The 20,067-nt window shown below is 42.6% G+C and overlaps 1 protein-coding gene across 1 annotated transcript in view; it reads left to right on the top strand.

Annotated features, from left to right (window-relative positions):
• Positions 1 to 20,067, top strand: part of bmp7b (bone morphogenetic protein 7b) — a 141,681-nt gene that overhangs the window by 97,473 nt on the left and 24,141 nt on the right. The window contains exons 2-4 of the mRNA XM_073061549.1: positions 1,771 to 1,963; positions 18,032 to 18,180; positions 18,995 to 19,192. Of these exons, the coding sequence (XP_072917650.1) occupies positions 1,771 to 1,963; positions 18,032 to 18,180; positions 18,995 to 19,192 (540 nt within the window). The remainder of the gene's footprint in view (positions 1 to 1,770; positions 1,964 to 18,031; positions 18,181 to 18,994; positions 19,193 to 20,067) is intronic.

Genomic DNA, 20,067 nt, shown 5'->3' on the forward strand with positions numbered 1-20,067 from the left:
AACATCCATGTAAACTTTCTCTGCGCTTTTTCAAGCTTCATAATAGCTTTCCTGTAGGTAGATGCCCAGAACTGGACACAATACTCCATATTTGGGCCTCAGTAATGTCTTATACAACTTCAACATATTCTACCTCCTGTTCATCAGTCCACTGCAGTCCATCCTATCCAGTCAAATCTCCCTAAAGATAGCTTGGCATACATATTCCCTTATCCTTACATGAGTTCAAGTGCCTTCAGAGTAGGCATTATTCCACATGTTCCCTGTTTGACATTAGTCTACTGACTTTCAGAGATTGCTGTTGTTCTCTCCCTTCCATAAGGCTCCTTCAACACATTATTATAGAAAGAGTTTTCTTTCTTTCCATGAAGATATGGCCAATATTGTACTTGATTGAAAAGGTCTTTCATTCTGAATCTTATTTATATCTGCAAACCTTAAGATCAATGTAAGTTAATAATGAACAGATTTAAACACATAGATGCCAGCTGGCTCCAAGTTCACTCCAAAATCACTCTCACTACTGGTCTCATTCCAGGTTACTTCTCTGTCTTCAAGCACATCTGTTCAGTTTCATTTCATACTGCAGGCGGTATACATGAGACTGGGCTGAAGAACCTCTGGGGATACAAGTCATGCAGTAAGACTACTGAGGTATTCTCAGTGATCTTCAGATGAAACAAAGCATTCAGTTAAATGTTAATTCATAGTGACCAATTCTGGTTTCCCGAACTGAAAGACTCTTAGTCTCCTGTATGCTTGTATTTTAAAGAAGTGAATTTCTTTTTGTAATGTTTTATAATCCATCGTGTATAAACTGCACAAGCAATCTTTCCATATGAGGGAATTTGGGTGGAGGGAGTAAAGCTACCCATTTGTCTTTTGAAACCTTACCACAGTGCATACATCAAGCCTCTCACTTCCAGAAAAGGAACAAAGAAGTTGTGGTCACCTTATACGAAAAGCTAGCTCACTACAGAGATAAAAGCACATTTCAGTGATAAGAGGAAACCTATTGTAGTAGCATGGCACAGGCTGCCGAGACACTTGTAGGAAATCAGCTATATGTACTACAGTTACTGAAAATTCACTGAACAATTACCCACATACAGTTGTGGGAAATTATATAAAATTATAGACAGGCATAGGAAAGTTAAACTACAAGGAAAATACAAGAAAAAGTAATAATTCTACACCCCAATCTAACAGTTCTTATGAACTGACTCATACCCATTCACCTCTTACTCCCCGGTGTCACTGACTATACTTAAGCATCAACTGAATTCCAAGATTCATAACACTTTGAATCCCTTTATCTGGAGCCTGATGGTACCTGATATCATATTTTCCAAGTTATTGGTCCAGAAATAATCACTGTGCTATCTCACCATTAACTCCAGTTTGGATCTTGGCCAAAAAGAATAAATTTTCTGTTTAGATCTTGTCAATGTTCGTCAGCAACCTAATTGCCCTAATTTACTCCTATGTAGCACCTGTAGTATTTTAGAAAAAAGTCTCTGAATATAGGCAGGAACCTGAATGAATTTCTCCTTTGAGGTAGAACAAAAAAAAAAAAATTTCTTAAGCTCAGATCATAAATCCCAAATTCAAGTTCGCAATAGTTAAAAAATTCAGTACAAAACGTGGTCACACCATGTGAAAATTGAATGGATGCAAATCCTTTTTAAATGTACTTGATTCTCTGTAATGAAGATTTACAGCTGGTATAAACCTGTCCGCTGAACATCTTCCTATGCTTCCTGTTTCTAGTGGAGTACGACATGGAAGTTTTTCACCAGCGACGACATCACAGAGAGTTCAAGTTTGATCTGGCGAAAATCCCGGAAGGGGAGGCAGTGACTGCAGCAGAGTTCCGAATCTACAAAGACTACACCAGAGAGCAATTTGAAAACGAAACCTTCCTGATCACCATCTACCAGGTGCTGGAGGATCACATGGAAAGGTGAGTGAAGGAGAAAGGTCATCAGCAAGGCAAGGCAAGCTCACCGCCCGTTTTGCTTCCGACTGTGAATACTGAACAAAAAGCTCAGAGCCAAGCGTCACCATGAGCTGCGTTTCTGTTGCCTGGAGAACAGCGCTAGCAGTATGCTCAGTTCTGGTCGTCATAGTGCAAGGGAGGCCCCCTTTGTTGCATTTGGTGCTGCCAATGTGGCCTCCAGCGCATCAGTGAGCAAACTACGTGACTGCTCCTCCAGATATCCATGCCCTGCCTGTTGGGACCATCTGAAGCTCCCGATCGCCACCATTTCAATTCCCCTCCTCATTCCCACCCAGCCTGCTCCACTCCCAAATACAGACTAGACGGACAGCGCCTCATATTCCACCAGGGTAGTCTACAACTCAATGGCATGAATACTGACCTCCAACTTCCAGTAATCTGTTCCCCCTATTCCTTTTCTCTCTCCTCCTGATTGACCCCATTCCTCCTACCCTTAACCTAGCCCTCATCACAGTTTCTTTCCCCTCCTCCACCTGCCCATCACATGGAGCACATGCTCCTGCCATTAGTGCTTCCCCGACACCTCCACCCCTTCCGGCTCCCATCTGTCCTCACCACACCCTCCCTTTAATCCATGCTCCACCTCCCTCTCCTACCAGATTCCATCGTCCATCACCTCCCAAGCTTCTGCCTTCACTTCAACTCTCCACTCCTCTTCCTGCCAAATGAAGCTCAAGTAGATTGGCCCAAACTCTGATTGCAATGACTAACCCCCCAGCACCAGCACACACACATAACAGAACAACATGCAGGAATGTCACAGATACAAAAGGCCAACACCAATGTGCACCATTCCTTAGAAGCCTGTACTTCCTCAGAGGGCTCTGCCACCTACTTCCACCACTGTAGCACACATTCATTCCTTGCCAAATCTTTCAGAGCTGAAAGTGTTCTAGCTGCACTGCGGTGACCCTTTTAAAAGTTACTTGCCGAGATCAGACACGTAGAAAGATGCTATCGAAGTGGGACATTCAATTCCCAAAGTGGATGGAATGGCTCTTTGACCATGTGCTCATGCAGACTCACTGCCACAGCATCTCACTCGCTGACCTAGAGAGAATCTCTTTGATCTAGAGCAGGGGTGTCAAACTCATTTTAGGTCACGGGCCGGATTGAGCAAAATGCAGCTTCATGCGGGCCGGATCAGTCGGACGCGTGTGAACGCAGCTTTCGTTGCCTCCGTTTTTTCAGCCTGCTCTCATGTGTCTCAGTCTCTGCTATAACTACAAAGTGTTTCACTTTACAAATTCCATTTCTTATGAAGAAGACTGCCGAATAAACACTAAAAACCCTGAAAACCTGGTACCTGAATAAACTCAGCATTAGCCATATCATACGCCATAGGCGCTTCGATTACTGGGGCCAGCTTTAATAGTAATTAGATATTATCTCGCAGGCCAAAGATAGTTCCACCGCGGGCCGGATTTGGCCCGCGGGCCTTGAGTTTGACATATATGATCTAGAGAGAATGTAAGATGTCACCATGCGTCATAGAGGATAGAAACATACAGCACAGAAGCAGGACACTGCCCCTCCCAAATGTATCTATAATAACCTAATGTATCTGCTACAGGCCCACAGCTGTCAACGCCTTGGCCAGTCAAGCACTGTAGAGATGTTTCTTACAAGTCATGGGAGTAGCTGCTTCCACCATCTGTGTAGAAAATCCCCCCTGTCCAATCCCTTTTTAATCTTATGCCCAACATTATGAGATGAGAGGGATAAATCAGCCATGATCAAGTGGTAGAGCAGACACGATGGGCTGAATAGCCTAATTCTGCTCCGATGTCTTATGAAACTCTGCTCAGAAAATATCCAGCTTCTCCTGCTGTTAAATGCTTTTAAAAAATCTCCCACACTTCTAGGCACAACCCACTATCAAACAAAGTTCAGGAACACCGTCTCAAACTGGGATTGAGCTGTCCTTTATACCAAGATACAGTATACTCGTTTCAGCAAAGTAGAATGTAGGAGCTGGACTGTTACATCACAGCCTTAAAAATGCCTCACCAGGAGTATTGTGTGTGGATCTCATGGGCACAGTGAGAAGAATGTGAGAAGAATTTGGGAGTGGAGCAGGCTGGGTGGGAATGAGGAGGGGAATTAAAATGTTGGCAATCGGGATGAGAGGGGATCTGATTGAGACATATAAGATTATTAAGGGATTGGACACGCTGGAGGCAGGAAGCATGCTCCCGCTGATGGGTGAGTCCAGAACTAGAGGCCACAGTTTAAGAATAAGGGGTAGGCCATTTAGAACTGAGATGCGGAAAAACTTTTTCACCCAGAGAGTGGTGGATATGTGGAATGCTCTGCCCTAGAAGGCAGTGGAGGCCAAGTCTCTGGATGCTTTCAAGAGAGAGTTAGATAGAACTCTTATAGATAGCGGGGTCAAGGGATATGGGGAGAGGGCAGGAACGGGGTACTGATTGTGTATGATCAGCCATGATCACAGTGAATGGTGGTGCTGGCTAGAAGGGCTGAATGGCCTACTCCTGCACCTATTGTCTATTAAACCTATGCGATATGAGAAAATTATTTTTACTATCTATGCTATCCACCCCTATCTATTCTATCTCCAAGGAAAGCAAACCCAGACCACTGTCTTTCCATTTTATTGTTAACCCTGGAGAATCTCCTCAGCTCCCTCGCACGTTCTTCTCACTGTGCCCATGAGATCCACACACAATACTTCTGGTGAGGCATTTTTAAGGCTGTGATGTAACAGTCCAGCTCCTACGTTCTACTTTGCTGAAACGAGTATACTGTATCTTGGTATAAAGGACAGCTCAATCCCAGTTTGAGACGGTGTTCCTGAACTTTGTTTGATAGTGGGTTGTGCCTAGAAGTGTGGGAGATTTTTTAAAAGCATTTAACAGCAGGAGAAGCTGGATATTTTTTGAGCAGAGTTTCATAAGACATCAGAGCAGAATTAGGCTATTCGGCCCATCGTGTCTGCTCTACCACTTGATCATGGCTGATTTATTCTCCCGCTCAACCCCATTCTCCTGCCTTCTCTCCATAATCTTTCCAACTAGCCAATATTTACCACATTATGAAACATATGCATCACCTTTCTCTGCACTATGCAACTGATAAGAGGCAGAGGCAGAGGCCCATCATAGAGGCTGAACCCACGGCTTGCTGTTATTCAGTCGCATTTTCCAGCTAACATTCTGTCACCGCTTGTTTTGTCCAGCCTGAGTGATTAGGCTGTATGGATTCCATTGTAACTATACTGCTGTAAACATAGGACAGTGGACCTTCGATATTACCTTCATCTCCTTTGGGAGAAGAGCAAGCTATGGATGGGATAGTGAAAACTCAGGTCACCTTAATTCAGTTTCTGTTTGCAGGATTATTGGCAAGTTCAGCATTTACCGGTGCAGTTAAGTGGTTTAGTTGGATTTCAATGCAAGAGTTTTTAAATCACCAGTCTGGACTTCCTCATCACTTAATAATACTAGCATTTCATTTTATGTGACAATGTCTGAAAATACAATCAATGCCACCCAGTACAAAATTTGAAGACTTTAATCAAGCCAATCTAACCTGCTTCCACCATCTCTCCAACCACGATAGGATGATAGAACGAAGGCTGTAACATTATCTGCAAACACAAGGAAATCTGCAGATGCTGGAAAAACATTATCTGCAGCAGCCTTTAACCTGCATCACTGCAAAGGATTGTCACAACAGAAATGGGGCTGAGGATTCCGTTGTCATACTAAACTTCAACTTAAAATTCATTTTGGTGCCGAATGGGAAGAACAGAGGCTGTTTTTGTTCCTTAGTGCAGTATTTCCTCCATTTATTTAATTTTTGTGTAGGACTGGGAGGTCTAGCTGCCACAAGCATTGCATAGAACACTACAGCATAGTACAGGCCCTTCAGCCCTCCATGTTGTGCCAACCCATATAATCCTTTTAGAAAGTACTAAACCCACACTACCCCATAACCCTCCATTTTTCATACATCCATGTGCCTGTCCAAGAGGCTCTTAAATACCCCTGATGTTTTAGCCTCCACCATCATCCCTGGCAAGTCATTCCAGGCAAAAACTTACCCCTGATGTCTCCCCTAAACTTCCCTCCCTTAATTTTGTACCTATGCCCTCTGGTGTTTGCTATTGATGCCCTGGGAAACAGGTACTGACTATCTATGCCTCTCAGTCATGTAGACCTCTATCAAGTCCCCTCATTTTTCTACACTCCAAAGAGAAAAGTCCCAGCTCTGCTCACCTTGCTTCATATGACTTGTTCTCCAAACCAGGCAACATCCTGGTAAATCTCCTCTGCACCCTCTCCATAGCTTCCACATCTTTCCTATAATGAGGTGACCAGAATTGAACACAATAGGCAGAGTCGGCCACAATGCTCTTAAGGATCTTTATATCTTCTTAAACAGCAACACCAGCTCCATAGCAGGAAAAAGCCCAGCAGCGTCTCTACTCTCTGCGAAGGCTGACAAAAGTCCATCTCCCACCCCCCCCCCCCCCCCCCCATCCTGATCACATTCTACAGGGGTTGTATTGAGAACATCCTGAGCAGCTGCATCACTGCCTGGTTCGGAAATTGCACCATCTCGGATTGCAAGACCCTGCAGCGGATAGTGAGGTCAGCTGAGATGATCTTCCCATCATTACAAACATTTACACTACATACTGCATCCGCAAAGCAAACAGCATTTAAAGACTCCACGCACCCCTCACACAAACTCTTCTCCCTCCTGCTGTCTGGGAAAAGGCTCCGAAGCATTCGGGCTCTCACGACCAGACTATGTAACAGTTTGTTCCCTCAAGCCATCAGACTCCTCAATACCCAGAGCCTGGACTGACACCTTGCTGCCCTATTGTCTTGTTTATTATATATTGTAATGCCTGCACTGTTTTGTGCACTTTATGCAGTCCTGGGTAGGTCTGTAGTCTAGTGTAGATTTTTTTCTGTTGTTTTTTTTTTTACATTGTTCAGTCTACTTTTTGTACTGTGTCATGTAACACCATAGTCTTAAAAAACATTGTCTCATTTTTATTATGTACTGTACCAGCAGTTATGGTCGAAATGACAATAAAAAGTGATTTGACTTGACATCTAGGAGGCAATTAGAATGGGTGAAGTGCATATAAAAATTAAAAACAAACATAACATTTTTAAACCTCAAGAAATAAAAAAGTACTTAAAAATAGAGAGTTACATGTGCAAAACTGCTGGTGGAACTCAGCAGGTCAGGCAGCATCTATGGAAGGGAATAAACAGTCATTGCTTCAGGCCAAGTTCCTTCATCAGGACTGGAAAAGGAGGGAAGAAGTTACAATAAGGTAGGGGAGGAGGAAGAGTACAAGCTGGAAGCCAGGTGAGGGGAGGGAAGGTAGGTTGGTGGGGGAGGGGGACGAAATGAGAAGCTGTGAGGTCATGGGTGGAAAAGAAGGTGATAGCAGAAGAGCAAGCAGCAACTGATAGGAGAGGATAATGGTCCTAAAAATTGGATTTCAAAGGGGTCTAACTGTTACAAGTGCAGTCTTTGATTCCCTGAACATGCAATCCTCACAAATCCGTTCCTTCTGTGCCTCAGGAAAAGGGGAACCAAGTTTGCAATACATACTGTAAATCAGCCACGTGGCCGTCTGGGACAGAGCCAGACACACGCAAGTTCCAGGCGACCGTGACGTTGATCTCTGCAGCAAACTTGTCCAAGGACCTGTTACTGCAGTGGCTCATGGAAATTGGTTAACAGGGATGCAGAGATTTTTAACCATTAGAAAAATAGAGGGCTATGCAGTAGGGTAACTCCAGGCAGTTTCTAGAGTAAGTTGCATGTTTGGCACAAAATTGTGGGCCAAAGGGCCTATAAAGTGCTGTAGATTTCTATGATTAGCTGCATTATTCCTTAGAGGCCGAGTTTCAGAACATGATGCAGTATGGTTTCTACCTCTGGAGATAGGGACTCTGGCCTCTTCCCTTCCTAGTGGTCCTTGGGGATGTTGGGCATGTATTTGAGTAGTATACCCAATGTGTCCTCTATGGAAGTGACAGAGGCATGAAGTTCACAAAGTTCATCTCAAACAGCTTGAAAGCAGGTTATTGAATTGTGAAAGCTGTAATTTGCAAGGAATGAATTACATTCTTGTGATTTAAGCCTAAATTACTGAAATTCAAATGTGTAACTCTTAAGAATATGGAAATATATTTTACAATTTCACAGCTTTTATCCTTAATTGCAGACTCACAGATCTTTAGGCAAATTGTCCATAATTTCTTGTTTCCCTCTCGTGTTTCTTAAACTATAAAGTGACAAGAGCATTTCCTCAATCTGAATGAGTGGTTTCATATCAGTAGAGCTTTGGAACATTATAATTCAGGAATATTATCCTTCAGTACTATCACCTTTTTCCGTGTAAACACTGGAACGGATCCTGGATATTTGGGAATCTTTAGTGCTGTATTTTCTTCTTTTAATATCTAACTTTATTCACCATGCATATCTACATGTATTAGGCGTGACATGCAACAAAAAAAACAAAATTTAAAAAATAAACTTAGAGGTTAAAGTACGGATATGGAATGTGCATAAATGAATAAATGCCCCCATCTAGTTACAATGTAAACATTATAAAAAGTGGTGTAAAGTGTTCACTATGCAATACAGTGACTGGGATCATAGATAGAGGGGGTGGAGTGGCCAACTAGAATGGTTGATCAGATTAACTGCCTTTTGTTATTTTGCTTAATTTTTGTCAGTTTCCATGGCTAATTCAAAATTAGAGATTTTGAGATGGCTGTGTGTTTTTAATGCTTTCATGTTAAGCCATCCATCGTTATGAGCACTGTTGCTGTTCCTTATTCCTGCCACTCAAATTGAATGGCCTCACACTATCTTTACAATGTCTTATGGGCTGACACTGATTCTATTTTTAAGGGTTCCTCCAAGTCAATATCATCCCAGGTGAGGCAGCACTTCACCTGCAAGTCCATCCGTGTCTTTATGGCAGCCTCCTCTACACATCCGAGACCTGGTGCAGATTAGGGGACCACTTCATCAAGCACCTTCGCTCCATCCAGTGCGACAGCCAGGATCTCCCAGTGACCACCCATTCCCATGCCGATATGCCTGTTCACAGCCTCCCCTACTGCTACAGTGAGACCAGATGCAGGTTGGAGGACCAACACCTCATTCTGTCTTGGTAGTCCCCAACCCGATGCCATGAAAACTAATTTCTCTAACTTCTGGTAACCACTCCTCTGTTTTCCCTCTCACCTTCTGTTCTCTCCCACCCTCACAACCTGCCCTTCACCTCTGATTCCCACCTACTTCCCTTTATTCCAGGATCCAAAGATCCTCACACTCCTAAGTATAGCTGCTTGCTTTCTCCATGATTGCTCAAATATCTTAAACCCGGGCTGGATCCTCTGAAATATCGATGCCCAGGAACTTGAAGCTGCCCACTCTCTTCCCCCACTGACATCACAATGAAGAGCGGGGTGTGCTCTCCTGACTTCCCCTTCCTGAAGTCCACAATCAGTTCCTTAGTCTTGCTGCCATTGAGTGCAAGGTTGTTGTGGCAAGAGCACTCTACCAGCCGTTCTACCAAACTCCCGTACGTCTCCTCGGCACCAGCGGCAGACTGCTTTATTTCAGCTCTTGGTCAGAAAGACTGCCCCTCTGAACTGTACTGAAATGAGATGGAATGAGAGATTGAGACTCAAGCCCCAAAGGAAACTGTGCACAAACTCCTGGAGAGACTGTTGGCTCAGGTGCCAGGGAATCTCAAAGCCATGGTTGGCAGTCTGCATGGAGAGATGTAAACATCTGGATTGGGATAAGATGAGTGTTGACGGAACAAGTAACTCTTGATCCTCCTTGATTTTATTGCTTGTAATATAAATTAGGCAGCTTTCAAACTGTATAGTCAAGGTTTGAATTATGTTGGAGTTGATTTAATTCTTTAAATAAAAACAGATACAGATGACAGTGATTATGGCAAATTCTGTTATGTTATTTGCCATATTGTTTTAATAATGTTTCACCTCAATTACGTTTCAAACTGACGTTAAATACTGAAGATTTGGCAGAAAGCTTTCCTATAGCCACGAAAGTGAACAACACTGTTTTACTCAAAAAGCATTTCCATAAGTTTATGCTTTAAAGATACATAATTATTATTAAAATGGGGATAAATGCACTGTGCTGGCACTTTGAGAATGCTTTTCATTAACTTTAAATGAACAAATTCTACTAGGGAACCACTGCATGGCTACATTTGTAGTTTATCTTCAAAGAGTATAAAAACTTTTTCCTAAGTTTTGAAATTGATCTACAGTAATAAAGAATGGTTTCAAGATCTAATCAACACGGCATCCACTAGGTACATCTGAGATACTTGATGTAAAACAGAAACATGTCCATAAGACCATAACACATAGGAACAGAATCAGTCCTTTTGGCCCATCAAGTCCTCTCCATGATTTTAACACGGCTGATCCAATTTTCCTCTCAGCCCCAGTTTCCTGCCTTCTCCCCGTATCCCTTCTGCCCTGACCAATTAAGAATCTATCAATCTCTGCCTTAAATATACCCAAAGACTTGGCCTCCACAGCTGCCTGTGGCCATGAATTCCACAGAATCACCACCCTCTGCTAAAGAAATTCCTCCTCATCACTATTTTAAAAGGACACCCCTCTATTCTGAGGTTGTGTCCTCTGGTGTTAGACTCTCCCACCAAAAGGAACATTCTCTCCACATCCACTCTATCAAGACCTATGACCATTTGATGGGTTCAATTCAATTCTGAATTCCAGTGAATACAGCCCCAGAGCATTCAAGCGCTCTTCATATGACAAGCCATTCAATCCTGGAATCATTTTCATGAAACTCCTTTGAACCCTCCTGAGTTTCAGCACATCCTTTCTAAGATAAGGGGCCCAAAACTGCTCACAATACTCCAAGAGAGGCCTTATCAGTGCTTTACAAAGTCTCAATGTTACATCCTTGTTTTTATATTCTAGTCCTCTTGAAATGAATGCTAACATTGCATTTGCCTCCCTCACTACAGACTTAACCTGCGAATTAACCTTTAGGGAATCCTGCACAAGGACTCCCAAGTCCCTTTACACCTTAGTGTTTTTTTTTGCATTTTCTCTCCATTTAGAAAATAGTCAATGCTTTCATTTCTTCTACCAAAATGCATGATCTAACATTTCCTTACATCGTATTCCATCTGCCATTTCTGTGCCCATTCTCCTAATCTGTCTCAAAGGTTCAAAGGTATATTTAATGTCAGAGAAATGTATACAATATACATCCTGAAATGCTTTTTCTTCACAACCATCCACAAAAACCATTCCCGCAAAGAATGAATGACAGTTAAATGTTAGAAGCCCAAAGCCCCCCAGCTCCCCCTCCCATCCATGAGCAACAGCAAAGCAACAACCCCCCCTCCCCACCAGCAAAAATAGCATCAGCGCCCCCCCCACCAAGCACTCTAGCGTGCAGCAAAGCATCAATAAAGACAGACTTGCAGTACCCTAAAGATTACTTATTCACTAATTCAACATACCACCGGCTCTCTCTCTCTCTCCCCCTAATAAGGGAAAAAGAGATGTCCCTGTTTCACAGCGAGAGGGGAGACATAACAAACAACTCACTGATTTATGATGTTAAAAGTCTGTTGCATCGCTTTTCCTGAGCTCTGTCCCCAAAGAACTGGAGTCTCTGGGCACACAGCCAGCAGCTGGCTCACTGCTTTCAATCTTCCATGTACTCCCACGACACACCAAATTCCTGCGGAGGCACCGACCTCATGTCCACCCATCTCCAGAGCCACAAAATCCCAGAACCTTGAAGGTGCGCTGGTCTTCTAGGCCGCATCCTTGCTATATCGAATAACAGCCGGTTGTGAGACCCCAGGAACGGGTCCCATTCCCGCAAAGAACTGAAGTCAGCGTGTAACTCCAGGTCAGGGTCTTCAAAAGAATCCTGAAAGGGAAAAATAGAGATATTAAAGATAGAAATAGATCTGTTTCTGAAGATACAAGCAAAGGAGTCGCCATCGCCCTCCTAAGATCTGTCCGTTATCCAAGTCCTTCTGTAACCTCTCTAGTTCCTCAAAACTACCTACCCCTTCACCTATTTTCACTGTCTGCAAACTTTGCAACAAAGTCATCAATTCCATCAATCAAATCATTGATATATAATGTAAATAATTGGTCCCAACACAGACCCCTGTGGAAAACCACTATCACCAGCATCCAGCCAGAAAAGTCTCCCTTTATTCCTGCTCTTTGCCTCCTGCCAATCAGCCACTGCTTTATCCATGCGAGAATCTTTCCTGTAATACCATGGGCTTGTTAAGCAGCCTCATGTGAAGCACCTTGTCAAAGGCCTTCTGAAAATCCAAATACACAATCCACTGATTCTCCTTTGTCTATCCTGCTTGTTATTTCTTCAAAGAATTCCATCAGATCTGTCAGGCAAGAAACCATGCTAACTACAGCCTATTTTATCATGTGCCTCGAAGTACCCTGGGACCTCATCCTTAATAATCAACTCCAGCATCTTCCCAACCACTGAGGTCAGACTAACTGGCCTATAGTTTCCTTTCTTCTGCCTCTCTCCCTTCTTGATGAGTGGAATGTCATTTGCAATGTCAGATGTCAGTGGAGTGACTGGCACATTGCACAGGCGGCAATCCAGAGATTATTCTCCTGGTGGTCTTGCTTTTCAGCTTTCCACCGAGTTCCCTAGAATCTCTTTTCAGGATCTCCTCACCTCCTACCCATGTTGTTGGTGCCAATCTGTACCAAGACTTTGGGCTCCTCACCCTCCCCGTTTACAGCACAATGGAGCCGGCTTGAGACAACCCAAACCCTTGCACCTGTGAGGCAATATACCATCCGGGTGTCTCTATTGAGCCCCTAATCTTGTCTCTGTTCCTCTGACTAAGCGATCTCCTATCACCACTGCAGTCCTCTCCATCTCTCTGCTCTTCTGAGCCACAGCACCAGATTCAGTGCCAGAGCCCTGGTCGCTGCATGGTAAGTTATAGGGCAAAAGATACTGGCATACATCTGCAATTTAGATATCAGAATATTGATCAGGAATTATTGATTTATAATTTACTGAGGTCTTTGTGCTAAAATGGATAGTGTCCTAAAACAGCGATGCAGCATTAATTCATACTTGTTCAATACCAGTGCCCCTGATTCATTAATATAACTATTCTGCATTCGGCTAACTGCATCAATTCCTGGCCTGTTGCTGCAGCAGAGGTCCGCATGTCTTAAGACGGTAGCAGTAGCTGTAGCCAGCATTTAGTTGCAATAGATGCTGGCAGACATCCTGCATTTGAAGCTGAGTGAGAGACAAGCAATGATAGAATGACACGACAAAATGTTTTATCATTTTCTGAAATGGCACTGGAGACTTTGATGCATAAAGCAAAGTGACTTCCAGTTTCTACACAAGCTAAAAACTCAAGATATCAATACAAAAGCTAACATGAAACAGAAAAACAGAAATCAGTGCCAGCACTCCAGTCCAGAAGGCATGAAGGCCCTTCCAAATAAAGTCTGATGGCAGCTCATGTGGTCAAGTTCACCAACTGCATCTTGAAATGTCATAACTCCTGAATTACACCACAAGTTTCACACTTAGAACAGTCCCATCTTTCGCCATACAATGATAATGCTACAAATGTCAGAAGTTTCCTCTCTCTCTCCCACTTTTAGTAACTGTTCTTTCTTATCATCTTGCTTGCTTTTGATGCCATTCTTTGAAATACTGTTACATGGTTACCATATCGAGAGTTTTTTTGTGTATTTTCTGATTTAAGGACAAAATCAACTCATGGTAACTGTAAAATGAAACCTGTTAGTTTACCCATGGATGACCTTCATCCATGAATTCAACTACTTATGAAGGCTAGGAGCAGAAATGCGCATCACAGGTACTCAAAAGACTAGAGTGGACTAGATGTGTGACCTGAGCAAGGTTCAGAAACAAATTTAATTGCACAGGTAATGTTTATACACACAGACAGCCATTGCCAGTGGTATCTGATTTTTCCTGTGGGAGATTTGACCATCCTTTGCTGATGAGAAGGATCAATATATATATTTGCAATTATACAACAAAGAGGTTGCAAAGAGAGTTAATTGCAGCACAATAGGACTGGTGCATTTTGTCCTAATTAAGTAGCTACCCCAATTACAGTCGGGGGCATCAGAATCCAGAGTTCAATTCCAGCGTCTGTAAGGGGTCTGCACGTACTCCCGTGGAGTGCATGGGGTTTCTCCGGGAGCTCCAGTTTTCTTCCACAGTCCAAAGACATACCAGTTAGTAGGTTAATTGTCCCATGATTAGGCTAGGGTTAAAAATCGGGAGTCGCTGGGGGGCACTGCTTGAATGGCCATTGGGTCCTAACCCATGCTGTACTTCAATAAATAAATTAGCTGAAGTTTCATGGAAATTACTTAAATCAGATAAAAACTCATTAATTTTAACTTGGTAGTAAATTATGTATTAAATGAAATACAGAACAAATTAGAACACTATCAATACTACAATACTATAAAACTTGGCATCAGTTCCTAATAGCTATTGACAGAGGAATTCATCCAGTGTACACTGCTGTGTTCGTTTGATAGACTAATCGAACAATATCAGTGCCGATGTCTAGTGTCTGAGATAATGGACAACCTTCATACAATGCTTTTCATTATTGCATCCTCCAAATCTTCATTTTCTTTGTAACATTCAAAGTGATTGTCAATACCTTCAATTTCTTTGTAGTTCCTCACTTGCAATGAAGTCATTTCATTTTCACTCCCAGCCATTTCTCACATCCCCAAGCCTGAATGCTTGAAAGTGCAGAGTTAAACAGTTCTGAATTGTCTTACTGCTTTTTTCTTGCCAACTATGTGACAAAAATCACTGCTTTTTTCAAAACACAAAAACAAGCAACTGACACCAATTAGAAACACTTGTTTCTAATTAAAAACTTCACTCTTAAGCACAGCCACACAAATGCACACGATCGACACTGGTTAGAAACAGTCTCCTGTCCCAATTAAGGGACATAGTATCCCAAATAATGAAGGAAATCCTGGTTATTTTCTCAATTAGAGCATGTTCTCTAAGTTGTCCCAAAAAAGCAGCTGAACCAGTTAACTGATGGTCTAATTAATCAGAATCAACTGTGTTTACATTATCACCTACTTACTGAGTGTCAGATGCTCAGGCTCTGGACCCATGAATCATTGAAACTGGGCTCTACAATCCCATTTTGTTTAGCACAGGAAAATCTGCAGAGGCTGGAAATCCAAAGCAACACACAAAATGCTGGAAGAACTCAGCAGGCCAGGCAGCATCTCCCAAAAAGAGTAAACAGTAGGCATTTCCATGGAGGCTTTAGTACACTTTATGTACATAGCAAGAAGGAGCCTGTGCTAATTTGTGACTGATCAGACAATGAAGTCCACTACTGTAAACAGTACCTGAAGAAAATTTTTTAAGTGGAAAGCAAGAATCACTCATGCCACACAAGTGACAGTCAGTTATCATCTCCTACAAGAAAGTTCTACTGCCAAGCTTACCATCATCTAATGGTTCAAATAAAATGAAATTAGCACCATCTGGAACAAATATACCACTTTATTGATACCCAGTGCACCACTTTGAACATCCCCTCCCTCTGCAACCACTAATACACATCTACCAAATGCATGATTGCACTGTCTAGATTTCTTCAACAATGTCTTCACTCACTTCATAAATAATGAGCATGCACATAGAAACTCTACATCTAGCAACTCAGTATCTAAGCTGCATAGCATCCTGACCCAGAAGAACTTCGTTGTCACTGGTTCAAAATCCTGTAAATGACTAACACTTCATGAGTGAATTAACAAGCATTACAATCATTCTGTCACAGGGGGACATGGAGGCTGGACCCAAATGCAGGACACAGGCACTGAAGTACTAAGGACAGGAACAACTAAAGGATAGAACAAGATGGGGAGACTGTGGCATGTAAAGGTGATCCTGGGGTTCAGAGAGTTCATGGCAAAGGCAGGACCCTGGTTAGGCTAAAGGATGGGTCTATGGGACAAGGAATGCTGGGAGGATAGCCCCCTGGGCAGGCCACATAGCTCCTGGGCAGGGCCACCTCCCAAGCAGGAAAACAGGGGCCTGGGCAGGTCACAGGGCACAACCCATCAGAAGTAAGGGGTAGGAAAGGGTCAGAGTCCTCAGGGCAGGCCACATAGCTCCTGGGCAGGGCCACCTCCCAGGCAGGAACACAGGGCCTAGGCAAGACACAGAGCACCTGGGCAGCTTGCAGGGCACAAACCATCAGGAGAGGGGTAGGAAAGGGTCAGAGTCCCCCCACCAGGCAACAGCAGTTCAGCCTGCTTACCCAACAGAGGCAAGGGATCAGAAGGGAGCTCAGTCCATGGTGACTACAAGAACTCAATGATTAACAGTGGGTACTGCAAGCCAAGGTCAAAACAGAACAACCCCCAACTAGACTCAGTCCCAGAGCCCCTTATATACACCTGCCAGCCGATAGGCATCGGGTGTGCCTCCTTAAGTCAAGATGATCCTATTTGGGTTTAAGAGTGAAAGCAGGGACAGCTACAAGATCCGGAGTCCAGTGTCCGCGGACCGGATCAAGACCCGGAATGCGGGCTCCGGACCGGACCATAACACATTCAATATTCAAACCTGGCAATAATTGCAGGACTGCTTAAGAAAAACATTTTGTAATTTTAAAAGAAACTATTCAGAGGAAACAATAATTGGCCATTGTTTCTTTACCCCGAATCTATTGCATTTCGGTCTCTGGCTGACAAAAACTCAAGACCAAAGCAACTAAGCATTCCAGACCATATTTATGTAGCCAATCAAGTCAAAAACTGTGTAAATGTCACCATTCTGTTGGTGCTTTTGTCTCTGGAACTCATGTAGCTCTGACCCAAAAGGCCATATTTCCAGTTGCATTGTTTCACCAATGGTCAGGCAGAAACGTGGACTAGATAGATCAGAGCTAAAGCCAGGAAACTGGCGGAGAGACAGCAATGGGATGTTATACTCTATGTATCTGATCAAGGACAGCTGTTTTGTGGTTTGATGGACCTCTTCTATTTCCCCAAGGTTTTGTCTCAACAGTCCTAATAATCTGTGGTTTGTCCATGGCAGTCAGATTCGATCTCTTGCTGCTCGTATCACATCAATCCTTGGCTTTCGAATGTGTTGTGAAATCTCCCAGAGAAAGCACATTTGCACAACTTCATGTCAACCGTTAGAACAATCCCCCCATCTTGTTTATAGAATGTAACAAGAATAACTACAGTCATTCTCGTCAAGAGTGATATCCGCTTTGCTTTATTAGTTATATATTTGCAATGCATCATGAAACATTTTCAAAAACTTCTGGAAAATATACACTGCGACGCTGGCTCACATGTGGCACAGTCCTGTGGGAAAGCTCACCATGGGGTCTGCCTGCTTGTCCAAACTTGGTCATTGATTGCATTACTGCCTAAACAAATTCATGAGTGACGTACTCATTATACTAATGAGTTATGTTTTCTTTCCATTTTAGATTTTATATATTATACCTGTACTACTCCAAAAGTTTCAGTAGAGCTGGGTGCAATGTAATCTATACACTGCACTGAAAGCAGTGAGCTGCAGCAGCCAGGGATAGACTGTTGTTAACATGACTGGAATCCTCGGTTATTTCCATATACTCATATCACATCTGCTTTGTGTGTCACACCTAATAGCGATACAATAGGTGGCATTCAACCAGCTATAAATTTGCACAATCATTTGTGATTTTAATCAGTTGTTTGATGTCTGAAACTGCGGGTTAGATATAAGCAACTTTATTGCCTAATGTTTATAAATAATATGCATATATCAGAAGAAATCTGGAATTAAGAATCAATAGAGATAACCCTTTTTACCGGAGGTTATTAGGAATTTGGCTAACATTTCCTTATTTTCTTTCAGTGAGTCTGCCCTGTTTCCGCTGGATTCTAGAACTATTTGGGCTGCAGAGGAAGGGTGGCTGGTATTCGATATAACAGTCACCAGTAATCACTGGGTGGTGAATCCAAAAAACAACCTGGGCCTTCAACTCTTCGTGCAAACAACAACCGGTAAGATTCAAACAACACCACAGCTGGCTTTTCATTTGGGGACAAGGTTTAACTGAAAAAGGAAAACCAAATGACCGGCATCTGATCCCCAATCTCCACTTGTGTAGCAGTAACTCTAGCATATACTTGCACTGGGTCAGTAGGTTATGTTTTTACATGCAGACAAATTCCTAGGCCTTCAAAGTATCATTCTTAAAAAGACTATTAAAGAGATACATTCTAATCTGCCCTACAAAAAAATGAATTGAGTCATAGTACGGCACAAAAGGAATCTAGTTAGCCTCTGAGTCTGTGCCAGCTTTGCTGAAGAGTAATCTAGTTAGTCCCTTTCTCCACTCTCTTCCTGGATTTATATCTTTGTTTTTCCTCCAACTCATTTGCGATTTTACTTCAAGGATCTTCATTGAATGTCCTCTATTCAGTTAGTGGCATTCAGTTGTATTTTTATTGATTCTTTTGCCTGTACAGCCATCTAAACACTTCTTTCTTATTACTCCATCCAAACCCATCATGATTGTGAGCACCTCTGTCAAATCTCCCCTTGAAGTTCTCTCATCTTCAGAGCCTATTTGCTTCTTTCCTGGTACCATTCTAATCCACCTCCATTTGCTATGTTTCAAAGAGAGTTTCAGTTCATAATTCCTACTGGGTCTTAGATGAGGGAGGACCTATTTTCATCTGATTTGTATTCTTGTTAGACTTGGCAAATCGTCTGCTGTGGTGCCCTGATGGGAAAACAGCATGAAAACACCAGAAATAGGAATATGTGGTGACGCAACAGAATAAATTCATTTTTGTGTAATCTTTCTTAAAGGACAGAGTGTCAATCCCAAGGCAGCAGGTCTCATTGGAAGATTTGGGCCTCAGAATAAACAACCTTTTATGGTGGTCTTCTTCAAAGCCACTGAAATTCACATCCGAAGTGCACGATCAGCAGGAGGCAAGCAGAAGAACCAGAGTCGCTCTAAGTCTTCCAAGAGTCAAGAATCTCTAAGAGCAACTAGCTTAACAGGTATACAAATACTATGTTCATACATCTAATTCAGTTTGTTGAAAAAGTATTATAGTAATGCCATTCACAATTCATATTCCTGAAGACAAAAATAACCTGTGAACTCCAGTATCAAAGTTCTAGAAAGCTGAGTGCCTTGCCAACAAGTTGATATGAAACTTGTGCTGTGAAAAAAAATTCCTTTTGGCATCTTCATTAATAAGACAATGCCATGAAAATTCAGTCAAGATATTCTAAAGAGACAAAAATTGAAAATTTGAAAAACTTGTCCTAATCATTCCAAGTTAGCATAAGAGCTATCAATGCTTTGGAGACCACACATGGAAAGACAAGTTGTTTCAGACTGGACTTTCAGGTGTTGACAGAGAGATCTGATCATGATCTTCACAAATGACTGGAATCTATACCTTGTTTCCTTTTGATGTTTATTTGTTTGGGATTTAGTTTATGCATTGGTCAATTACCTCAAGACCACAAGAAAATATAGGAGCAGAATTAGGCCATTTGGCCCATCAAGTCTACTCTGACATTTCATCATGGCTGATCCATTTTCCCTCTCAGCCCTAGTCTCCTGCCTTCCCCCTCCCACACCCTCCTCCTGTATACCATCATGCCAAATCTATCAACCTTTGCCTTAAATATACATAAAAAATTGGCCTCCTCAGCTGCCTATGGCAACAAATTTCACAGATTCACCACTCTCTGGCAAAAGAAATTCCTCCTTATCTCCGTTCTAAAAGGACCCCTCTATTCTGAGGCTGTGACCTCTGGTTTTAGACTCTTCCACCATAGGAAACATCCTCTCCACATCAAGGCCTTTCACCAGGATGAAGGAGATGTCCTCCTTTTTTAAAGAAAGGGGCTTCCCTTCCTCC

Source organism: Hemitrygon akajei, chromosome 11 (assembly GCF_048418815.1).
Source record: "Hemitrygon akajei chromosome 11, sHemAka1.3, whole genome shotgun sequence".
In the NCBI taxonomy this organism is placed as follows: domain Eukaryota; kingdom Metazoa; phylum Chordata; class Chondrichthyes; order Myliobatiformes; family Dasyatidae; genus Hemitrygon; species Hemitrygon akajei.